The sequence below is a fragment of the Aplysia californica genome, unplaced genomic scaffold (assembly GCF_000002075.1).
Source record: "Aplysia californica isolate F4 #8 unplaced genomic scaffold, AplCal3.0 scaffold00010, whole genome shotgun sequence".
In the NCBI taxonomy this organism is placed as follows: Eukaryota; Metazoa; Mollusca; class Gastropoda; order Aplysiida; family Aplysiidae; genus Aplysia; species Aplysia californica.
Window position 1 is genome coordinate 568,111 of NW_004797280.1, and position 12,330 is coordinate 580,440.

A 12,330-nucleotide genomic window follows, 5' to 3' on the forward strand; every position below is an offset into this window, starting at 1 on the left:
TGTTGGGTTAACTGTGCCTGCGAGTCTCACATGGAAAGGTGCTTGAAGTATCTCGGAAAAGTTTTTGTTTTAAATGTGTGCGTGTAGGAGTATGTACCTGTGTGTGTGTGTGCGTGCGTGTGTATGTGACTCTACAGTACTGTACCGTGTAGGCCTATGTGTGTGACAGAGAGAGACAGGGAGAGAGAGAGAGAGACAGGGAGAGAGTGTGTGACATAGTGCTGGTCCTTGCACAAGGTAGTTTGTCTAGCCTACTCAAATATTTGGTCAAATTGAAGCTAATGGACCTCGAAGTAGTTGAAGCTATGTGATCAGAAAAGATCAAACTGGCATTTGTGGTGCAGTGATTAGGCGCTTGCTGCTGCAACAGGAGATCCCAGTTCGATTTCGGAGTGGGAAGAAATTTTTATTGAGTATCCTGGTCTTCCTGCTGGGATGTTGTATCTCTCTCAGCCCCCGTTGGCCGTGAAAGGCTGGGCCAGAAGCCCGCCTCCTAAAAATATCCAAATTGTGTCAACGGTGGAGTAAAAACATCTACACCAAAAAAAATGGAAAAGAAAGACCAAGTCATAGTGCAACTTGCCAAGAAACTCATCAAAAGCAGCAATGGATATTCGAAAATAATTGCAGAACTTTGCTTTATTACCCACCAGAAGATTCAAACAGAACCATAATGCCTTTAATACAGCAACTGAATCTATGTGCCCAGTGAGTGTTGCAACTATCTTCTTTACCTTACCTTTTTCTTCTCAAAAGAAGCTATCATTTAAAATGTAACAAGTGACAGCCATACTGTGCTACAAATTCTGCTACATGCAGACCACATGTTATATTGCTATGCAAATTTTGTCAGCCTTCGTAGCTCTGTACACATAATTTGAAAGACAAATGCGACATCAATCTATGGGCTGCAGATGTAAACTGCATTTTCAAAAACAAAAACTATCAAGAAAAATGAATAACCTCCTGACCAAAAAAAAGCCAAAACACTCAACAGTAAGCACACACAAAATCATGAAAAACACCCAAAGAATTTTTTTGACACAGGAGTTTTATTTATTTTTAACATAACATTCCTTGCTCTTCACTCATCAGCATTTATACCAAAGACAACAACAAAATTCTGAAACAATGTGAGATACCGTAGGTGGAATTTCCTTTGTCAGCCCAAAAGAAAGGAAAAGATTCAATGGAAAATTACACACACGATATCCCCTTCTCCTGGATGCCGAAAATGAGGAATGATATAAATACCACCAAAAAAAAATATTTTAAAAATCAATCACACGCTAACTGGACTCATCAGCAAATTCTCAAAGACAGACAGAAAACTGGACTCTCTCAAACTAAAAACAGACGTATCAGTTTAAGCTAGGAGTTTACTGCGTGCCGTATATGCAAGCCACCATACAACAATAGCAGACATGGCAGCAACAAATTCACTTTGGACCATGGGACCGCTCCAGATACCCTGTCAGAAACAAAGGAAAACAAGTAAATAATATTAGTAGACTTCGTTTCATTATCAAGTGTCGGATTTGAAGCTGACATCAGCAATCACAGTTTGCCATTTATTTCTTTGCTCCCAAAAAAAAACACCATTTTATCCTAGCCTTTTCCCATCACCTGTTTAAGTTCCCTACGTAAATTGTTCTTGGTCTACCTCTACCTCTTTTGCCTTCCCCTTTCATGACATTTTCACCAGTTTTCTACAAAGTAAACACATTTTTGTTGCCTCTGATTTATTTCCACTATCTTTAGTAATTGTGCAGCACTCACAGAGAAGGGAACACCACACATAGCCTTTACTTTTCCGATCCAGCGGCCATCTGCGTTCTAGCCCTTTGGCCTGCACACACAGCCTTTAAACTCTTATTTTAGTTATCATGATGTTTTAATTTTTTCTAGGATATAACTTATTCTATTAAATCTCCTTAGCTATTGCAATTCTTTGATTTATTTCAGTGGTACATTTTGCCACCAAATGTCATTATATATCCTAGATATATGTCACATAAACTTCTGAACTTGTTTGATCGTTTCATTGCTTCTTCAGAGATTAATAATAAGGTTTACTGCCTGTTCAGATATTACCATGCATTCTGTTTTCTTTACATAAAAAAATTAACCCCCTTCATCCCACTTTCAACGACTCAAAGCAATTGAAAGCCCTTATCTGAGTGCAATTAGATCTATCATTGGTACATCTAAAATATTTCTTATTTCTAAAATCGTTAATTTAGTGTGTCCTTCATTGTAATTTGTAACACTATAGCCTTCCATACATCCTTTTCCTGAAACACAAGGATGAACCCAAAACGTAACTGCCACCTATTTTAAGTTTGTATGTATGTATGTAGTATAGGGTTTTACGGCGCTCGCAACTGCTAAGGTCATATGAGCGCGTGAAACACAAGTTGTTTACTTTCGCAAAAGTTCACTCCACGACTGGTCAACTAATCGACTTTAAAATGCTAAAATGTTAAAATATTAAAATTTAGTGTAAATATATTTGTGGTTTAAAACAACTCTTATAGGTAATAATAAAAATTTTAAATAGTACGTTTTCATTTTTCATCTTACAACTTCCCATAAAGGCCAATGGCCTTTATAAAACTCAAAATTCTGCTGGGAACAACGACGGAAAAAATATCTTGCAATTTCTTGCATTTATAATACTTCCTTCGGATCTTTCCAAAGTCTAGACATTCTGTTAAGATGTGTCTAATGGTAAAATCTGTGTCGCATCCGACACAGAACGGCTTCTCATCTCCCTGTAGGAGGTATTTGTGGGTCAGGGCCGTGTGTCCGATGCGCAATCAAGTAAAAATGACTCCGTCTCTTCTGGAGAGGTCCAAAGGATTTCGCTGTTCTAGTTTGGGTTTAATTTCAAATAATTGATTATTTTTCTGCTTTTCCCAGTGGCTCTCCCGCAGACTGGAAATATTTTAAGTTTAAGATTAAGACTCTTACGGACACAAGAGCTATGATTTTTAAAGTTGAAACGCACATACTCAAAATCCCACGGCCATTACTCCAACAGACAAACAAGATCTGTGCTTTCATTGAATACGAGTTCCAGGACTCGTATTAATAATTTAGATGATAAATAGAAGTATGGCAATCTGGGAAAACCTGGGAGAAAGTCCATTTGTAGAACTGTCCTTATAAAATTTCAGGAAACCAAAAATCTCAAAACTAACAATGAAATTATAAACCGAGCACTCCAGTTTCCAGTTCATCAAAGAAGTTAACTTCAAACATTCATCAAATTCTTCTTATTAATAAGACAATGTTGCAAAAATCTTTGTCATTTCATTCCCACATCGCATTTTTTTTCAACAAAACCAGATACAGTAGACAGCTTAACATTCTTATCCTCTATGCATCGCAACTTCTTTCAACACTACCAAAAATTCAAGCATAAATCTGGTTCACACCTACGAATTTTGGACCGTTTCATCGCAACTTCTGGGCTGAAACATCTAAGGTTGAAAATAAGGTTTCCTCTTTCTTTTTTTACATTTCCAAAAGCTCTGCGTGTGTTATCAATGACTTAAGGAAAGGTTACACAAGGCCTAGCATGTGATCTTGTCCGGTCTTGATGCAACAAACAGAAAGGAGTTGCCTTTTTTTGTTTTGTTTTTTTCCACTAACACCCTGCTTAACTTAACCCTATCCGTACGCCCTGGAGTCATTTTGTACTCCCAGGGTTGTATTTTTCAAATTTTAGAATACTTCTAGTGCGAAGATCTCGTTGAAACTTTCAGTATTTCTCAAAAAATCATTTTCACAGATTGCTATGCAAAGCGTACGGATCGGATTAACACATTACACCCTAAGGGCCTGGACGGGAAGTCCATTGTTAGATCCTAAGCAAGGGGAAAGAACCCACCTCCCGTGAATACAAGCCTTTAAAAAACACATTTAGAAAATACTAAACAAATTCCCAAAATCCTGAAAAAATACAAGTTAAAACGCAAAATGAATGTAGTTTCAGAAAAATATAACTTTATGTCTGTGCAAACTGTTGGAAATGTTCTAACTTTAATTCAATCGGGGTGTCCGACCCGTCACTCTCACTCTCAGCCTCGCGGTCGGGCCCTAGATCTAAATTCTAGATTTTCTACGTCTGATCAATCCGAATCACCCCAAACTCTTGCTACAGCATTTTCATCAAAATCTGAGTCATCTGATTTGCCGTATGCTTGTTTTTGCTCAAATCCATCGTTATTTCCTTTTATGAAATCAATTGTGTCGGTTTTCAACAAGTCGAGACACTTTCGAAGTGTCAGTAACGCGATCGCACTTCGTTCCACTCTAATACTAAAACTACTGCCCCGAAAAATTTTGTTTCGGTATCAAACGAAAGAAGAAACTTTTTGCAATAACTATGCAAATCAAAATCTCAGCCTCAGTCTCGCCAAGGTGAGACTTCGTTTCTAAAGTCGGCGCGGGCGGTTCCGGGCGAGTCAGGGTGGAGCGCGTAAGGGAATTCGCGGGCGATCCCGGGTGAGTTAGGGTGTAATGTGTTAAGGAGTGAATTTCGTGTCTGGAAAGTGGTGGCACAGAGTTCCCAATGTCGTATGGATACGATAGTAAAACACTACGTAAGGATAGGGTTAATATGAAATCAAATTAACAAGAACAAAATCTCTGATTCGTCGAAGTTTGTAGTATCATGGATTTGCTGTATTTTAATTAAAAGCTGTTTATACAAACGTAAAACAATTGAGAAAAAAAATAACTTACCGGATGACTCATTGTAATGGTGAACAATGGCTTCAAACTGTCAGTACTCTCACCACTTCTTTGAGCCTGAAAGAGCAAAAAAACAAACAAAATCAAAACAAGTAACATTTACAGTTCTTTAATTTTAAGTTAAGTAGAGCAGCAGACATATGTGGTGAGGCATCATGGTGAAATCAGGCGCGTGAAAAAATTGAAATCCGAGAAATCTGCATTTTTCAGCCAGTTTGGGACATTTTTCTAAATTTTGTTTTTTGGCTCAACACCTTGTATGTCCATCCAAAAACACTTATGAGTATATTTTATGGAAAAATGATGATTAAAGTTAAAGGCAAAAATTTTTTTTGTAAATTTGCAGTTTTCTTAAGCTATGGAAATCACCAAACTTTGGTGGCCATTTTCTCGCTAATTTTACTTCTGAAACCAGGTGACCCCACCTCTTTCAATCACAAATATCTCGACTTCTATTCAAGATAATAGGAATTTTTTTTTCATCGAAAGCATAGCAAATGAATAATCTCTAAGATGACACCAGTTATATATGCCCGAAAATTGACGAGCGCCTGATTCCACTGCCTCGTGACATTTTTTTCAGTGAGATTGGTAAGACAGAAGCTCGGACCAAAAGATAAGTCAGTGTGTACTTATCACATACAAATTTTGGGGGAAAAAAGCAACTTTGAAGGTTACAAGACACGGTCCTGCTTTGATTTAGAACCAACTTCAGCAAAACTTGAAATCTATGGTATTTTGTTTCCTTTTACTACTTCATAAGAAAGGCTCAGTTGAGAATATTCCATAACTCATTTTCACTAGAAAGTATGTCAACAACATTGCTATTATAATTAAACCCGTAGTCTAAAACAGCCATATGCACTGCTCACAGCCGAACGCTCTGTACCCCGGACTCAAGAATGGAGATAATCAGGAGAGAATGCATCGCTGTTTCGGGCTCTTCTTCTCTACAACACTGCTATTATTAAGCATCTGTAAGATTACACCCTCCCCCCCCCCCACCCCCCCATTCTGAAGTGTCTCAACATACCTTTCTCAAAGCAGCAAAACCTTCTTCATCAAATATTCTCAGATTGTAGGAGCCTGATGGCAATTTTTTGTGCTCATCGGTAATGCTGATCTGGAAAGAAAGATAAAAAATAAATACATTTCTGAAAATGCAGAGAATCCACAACTCTTGGCTTTGATTGAGAACATTTTACTTGCACAGAAATAAAGGTACCCGGTATCTGTCAATGATTTGACTTCTTTCTTTCCTCATAAACCTGTAACATAGCCTACATACCCTGGACAAAAAGTTGACTGACATATCTGCTTCACATCTTAAAAGCTTGTAGAGCTAATCAGCATTATCACCAGAGAGACTGAATTAACTCACTTGAGCCTGAGCTATTTTTAACTCAACAACCATTACATCCTGACAGATTTGGATACTGAATCGTCAACCACAAAAAGACAAAGTGAAAGCTATCATAATAATAATTTGTTTAATGCAGCTCAAAAAGTATCTCACATAACTTCATCAACTTTTTAGGGAAACAAAACAAGTGGGTCAGCTGTTGGCTCGCCACTTCCCATAGCTTGGGACCGAAAAAACACCGGAGATATCAATTCATAAAGTGCATCCCGTAAATACACGGGATTGGGGCCACTGGCCCGGCGGCGCGTCCCGTAAATGTCAAAACTAAACAAACCTTAGAACTTAATCATTCAATAAATGTAACTTTGACATATCTGTGACTCAAAAGAATGGCATGAACCAACTGTTTTTGACATACCTGATATTTGTTAGCCTCTGATGTCTTTGTTGCTGGCAAAGTGCGTCCTCCGATATCAGCATACAGATTAATGTTCTGAAGAAAAAAAGAAACCGTAATTGTGAGACCCAATTTCTATGCATACAGATTTCAACCACAGAATAAGAAAACCTTCATTCATCCCCGGAGATGTATGTGATGCACTATACAGGACCAGCATCACTACAAAGTGCATCATAACTAGTCATCAGGACTGCATCTTCTATGACAAAACATTTCACTCAAAGAGTATTCTTAGACCAAAATTGTACAACCTTCTTATTTTAGAATGACAAATCAGCATTATTTATTTAATTAACTCAAATCTGAAAAAACGGATTCCTCTTCTTGAATGCAAAACTAAACAGTCACTCTTACGGCGCATAATATAGCCTACTTTAGGATTGCGCTAGTGAATGTTTGACCCTAACCTCTAGCAGACATTCAGTGATTAGCCACTACCAAGCCAAAACAATCCTCATCATCTTTTCTTTTTTTTTGATCTCTGCTATAATTAGTAGGTGATTTACATGGTGCCCAAATATTGGCAGGAAGCCACCAAAAATGTCTTGTAACTTTTTAAATGATTATACGTCATTTTGTGAAAAATCAGCTTAGAGGATAGAGTAAGTGGTTATTCAATCTTTTATCAAGACTTAATGATCTAATGATCTGTATAGCTTGCTTTGTTCATGGTGGCCACCAAGGACTACGTTTATATGGAATGTATTAAAGTGCTTATTTTCTCAAGTTCACTACATGCACATATTACGCATTTTCTAATGAAGCTCATCACATATTACGTGTATTCATTTTTTGCCTTGAGCTTGGTGAAAACCTCACCCAGGAAAGCTACTTTTGGACCATACGAAGGGAACATTAAACAGGACAGACTTGACTCCACGTCTTTCAATATATATGCCTTTGAAAAATTAAATTTATGCTAAACAGAAAAGATAGCAAACAGAAACAACATAAACCATGCAAAATTCAACATCAGCACAGTATTACAGCAAGAAACATACAGTTTCAGATGAGTCACAACTAACCTTCAATCCATTTTTGCAGGTAACGGTAAACTCCACAATAAGAACTGTCTCAGTAGAAACAATAGCTTCAGGAGTTGAATAGGTCTGAGACTTCACATGGGGTGCCAGGCACGTGTCCCCTAAAAAAAAAACGATGAGAAAATTGTGAGTACAATTGAACCTTGCACCCATTTATTGAGATATTATAATGAATTACAGGAGATCGATGATCAACTTTTCTCCTTGCTCCAAAAGTGTGCAGATATACAGAGATGCGAGCAGCTTTGTCCTAAAAACCATCTCTATAAATTTTCCTGGTCTTTCAGGTTGCAGTGTGTGTACTGGTCCATTTCAAAATTTTACAACAACAAAAAAAAGAAAATTAAACAGTTTTTAAACAGATCACTTAAATCCTATTTCTGGTGTTAGCACGGCGTTCTTGGAGCATTAATTCCATGCTGAACAAGGCAACTTAGTAGTTGCCTGGATCGACCAGAAATGTTCTTTCCAGTTCCAGCAACTTGAGTCACCCTCCAGAAGCAAATTAATTTTACCACCAACATCACCAGCCTAATATCAATCTGGTACCACTGGATTGTCCATTGGAATGCAGTCCCTGAACCATCTAAAAGTTATCTCATAAACTATACCACCTCCGATATCACCAACTACAAAGCAAGTTACCTCCATATACTTGGATAGGAAAGGTGATATCAGGGCCTCAGGGAACCGGGGGTGAGGGGAAGATGCCCCCATGAAATCCCCCGGATCGGAGCATGGAATGGAAATTACTACAGTGGAACTCGGATTCAACGAGATGAGATAGATTCCCCGTTTTTATTCTTCTTTAAAATCAATAAAAATAACCCAGATTCAACGAGCACTTAAAATCAGCGACGTCGGATTCAACGAGGTAGCTTCCAGGGTGAACAGCCCCCGTAGACGTGACTTCGCTCATTTTCCTCCCAGAACGAACTTCATCTATTCCCAGAAACCATCCATTGCACTCACACCGTGAACCATTGTTCACTTAGCCGACTGCATGCGACCAATCAGTGGCCTTCTTTCATACCAACACATGCCTTGTTGGCACACGCACGTGTCTACTCCAGTGTGTGTTGGGGTCGAATGGGCAGCCTTGCACACGTGTGGCTGTGTGGGCGTGTCGGGGAGCACGGCACTATAACTATTTATTGGTTGCTGCTCGTTTCCCCCCTGCGCATGCACTATGATTATAGCGCAAGACAGAAAGACGAATGAATCAAATCTGGGTAATTTGTCTCTTAAATAGTAGTTCTTTACAATTCTATGTGATTAGTGAAGATGGCAATCAGTGCTATCTCGTTATACCGTCAACCCCCGTTGTACCGCATGCTTCATGCTTGTCCCAAGGTAGGGGATATAACCGGGTTTAACTATAAATACTTTATTAGACTTTAACTTTAACTAGGCCTACCCATTCTCACTGTCGGTTTTTAATTCATGGCAGAGTACGTGGGCTGAGCCACCCCTAACCCATTCTTGTCTCTCATCCAGCCTGATGCTAGGCAATAAAAATCTGTAATATAAGTCATTCCACAAACATTTCTTAAAACGGCATTCTTCGGTTTTTAGCCCCAAGAGTACTGGATATCGATACTGACATATATTCGGCATCAATGTTTATCCAAGAGAGAGCGAGAGATGTGCTGAGCAGTAATTTTTCAGAGCAAAAAGAGCAGTAGTGTTTCACTTGTTTTTAACAAGGGGATTCAAGCCCCCCGAGTTAATAAAAATATGGGGGGTTTCTTTAACCACAAATTGATGTTTTGCAATGAATTACAGTCGAACCTGCCTAAACAGAAACCTGTGTAAAATGGATACTTGTCTTTGTGGAATCTCCCCGCTCCCCCCTTGATATATTCTTCTTTAATTACCTGCCTGAAACAGAAACCTGTCCAACACGGAAACGGAAAGAAAAATCCTTTCTGTCTAAGACGGAAAATGCTTTGCCCGCTCAGCCCTGATTTGAAACAAAACTAGCAAGTTTGGTCCCGTCTGCCAGCCCTAAACTTTGTATGTTATGCTGCCGGGCGAGAAAGGGGAGTAGGGGTGCAATTTGAGGATAGATGTTACCCCATCTACGTGAGCCCTGAGCTATGAAGATGGTCAGGGTGGTGTGGGTGTGAGCTCCAGCACGGAAACTTTCATTGGTAGCCGGAGGCGAGAGGTGTGAAATAAGTTTGGCCAATGCATGCCGCCCCGATCGTAAAGACAGCCAGCCGAGAAAAGAGCTCCTCGAATCGTTGTTACATGATGGCAGTGAGGGGTGGTATTGGTTGACAGTGCTATTACACCGATGGGTGGGGCTAAGGGTAGAAGCAAAGGAGATGTTCAAACGTTTCTGTTTTTAATAGCTCAAACAGAGGTCCTGTGAAATGCAAGCACTGGTAGAAATTGGATAAATAAGACAGACGCATGTCATTATCAGAGAGGATAGACAGTTGAGAGAGGTGTGAAATTTTGACCACAGTCCACTGCTGGTCGACTGGACAAGCGACCCTAGATCCCACCGGCTGGGCCTTTGAAAGGACTTCCGTAACAAGCGACCACCCCATCAAACACAATAAAGAAGAGGGCTAACCCTAAATCTACCCCTACCCCTCAATTCTGCACTGTCTCATAGTGGTTGCTCGTTACGGAAACATGCGATTAAACGTAGAAAGGACGCAAACTCTTTTTAGGTAAGGCGCCCATCTTGTCAGATCAGGATACCCCTCCGATCACGTGACTACATCTAAGTATAGCCAACCGCATGGCACCAAAGATGGAAGTGTCTATGTATATGGTGCTTAATCTAGATTCTACACCTTTCTATCGGAAGTTCTGATGGCTGAATAGACAGCGCGTCTGCGCCGGAAGTGGGGCAAAAGATTTTTGGAGAGGTTCGATCCCGGTCCCGGACAGTTTTTATTTTTTCTCTTCTCCTCCTCCCGACTGACCAACAGTCCCATAAATTATAAGCCTAATTTGTAGAGCTGCTTTGAAGTTGTCAAGTTGTTTTTTTTCTTTTTAAATATATTAGTGAATAATATATATATCTAGATCTAGGAAATCCGAAATGTAACACGTCGTTCCATGTGGGTATCCCAGGGAGTGATGACATCACAGTACTAAAATTAGCAGCCAATCAGAAAGATGCGTCTTTTCTACGTTTAACGGCATGTGTTACGGAAGGGCCACCTCTATTCTCACCCGAAGTGAGAATAGTGCAGGCGAGTCTTGTGGCTATTCTCACCCGGTGCGCGTTCACCAAATTTTGCGTTCACCCTAAACCACAGAATTCTACACTGTGATAACAGAAAAATTGTAGAATTCTGTGCCGTGAACAAACGTTCCATTACAACTGTAGCCTACTAAAAGCATACAATTTTGTCTGTGGGCAGTGGAGAGAGAGAGAAAAAGAGAGAGAGGAGTAGCGCGAGAATTTCCGGGCAAAACAAAATGGCGACCCGCGTAGTTCGGCTCGATTCGAAAAGTTAAATAGCCGTAGCATCTTTGTAGACAACCAAATTAATTTACTTTTGTGTTTTAACATCATTTTTTAACTTTGTTTTGGTCAATTTGATCGTCCACACCGATAGACAGTATTCAGAAAGAGACAGAGAGAGAGAGAAGAGGGGAGGAGTTGATCTTGAGAGAACTTCCGGCGGGTGAGAATAGCCACTTTCTTACGGAAGTCCTCCCGGGCCTCTAAAACCCCCCTCCACCTCCCCACAAAAGTCTAAAATCCCCTATTCCTATCTAGGACGAAATTTTTTCTGGCTCCCTCGCGATTCCGTCTTACACAGGTTCCATTTTATTAGCGATTTATCATCTCTTTCTCGCCGCGCACGAGCGTCGAAAAGTAGTCGTTTGAAGTTTAGAACCATAATTTAAAGTATGATATTGATAAAGTGTAATCTTCGGTGGAGCCAAAACCCACATTCCATAGACTTAGATCTAGATCTAGTTATTGTTGGGGCCAAAACCAGATTATCCCTTTATAACAGCATATTATTCGCAGAGGCAATGCAGCAATGCACGAACACCATAAAATCTGCTATGCTGTCGCACAGCTGTGAGTGTGAGCTGGCTCTCACGCTCTGCTTACTTTCTACTTCTGCTGCTAAAGTTACTTGTTGAGCTGGCACTCTTCTCTACTGTAACACTTCATGCCTAACTGAAAATAGTAAACCTTTTCGCTTACATTAACTTCCAGAGAATACAAGTGTACGGGTCTCACTTTATCTATTTATGGGTGACTTACCATACGTGAGAACTGGCAGGAGAAACAGTCCAATTACCACGAGAACTTTACCGGTGGCTGCCATTGTTGTGACGTTGGCTTCAGGTCAAGAGGAAGTGGAAGTGTAGTGGCTGTCCTAAATTTGTTGGAAAGAAGTACGTTCCTCAAGAATAGAAGAGCGGTTCTATGGTGTTATTAATCTCATGAGCAGAAGATTTACAAGAAAAAGTACTTGATTAAAACATTACTTATTCTAATGTGCAAACACCAAAATCTTAGATGGTAGAAATTTAACTGTGGTGCAAATTAGCAGAGCCTGAAATGTATTTTATACGATTTGAAACACTGAAAAACTTCACACCGCCCAGCCAATACATTGTTCCCCCCCCCCCCACAAGGTAACACCCAGGCTGCTCAATAGACGGAAGAGAGAAACGATACATTAAATGATTTTATTTGCCGGGTTGCTCCGTTT

General features: G+C 39.8%; 1 protein-coding gene across 1 annotated transcript; it reads right to left on the bottom strand.

Moving 5' to 3' along the window:
* Positions 1-1,033: 1,033 nt before the first annotated feature.
* Positions 1,034-12,008, bottom strand: LOC101864431 (translocon-associated protein subunit delta). Its single transcript, XM_005089861.3, has 6 exons — positions 11,877-12,008; positions 7,610-7,728; positions 6,543-6,617; positions 5,795-5,884; positions 4,753-4,818; positions 1,034-1,471 (listed from the first exon to the last, which is right to left on the bottom strand). Exons 1-6 carry the CDS (start codon positions 11,938-11,940, stop codon positions 1,367-1,369), a joined length of 519 nt encoding a protein of 172 aa, XP_005089918.1. The 5' UTR covers positions 11,941-12,008; the 3' UTR covers positions 1,034-1,366.
* Between the last annotated feature and the right edge of the window lie 322 nt (positions 12,009-12,330).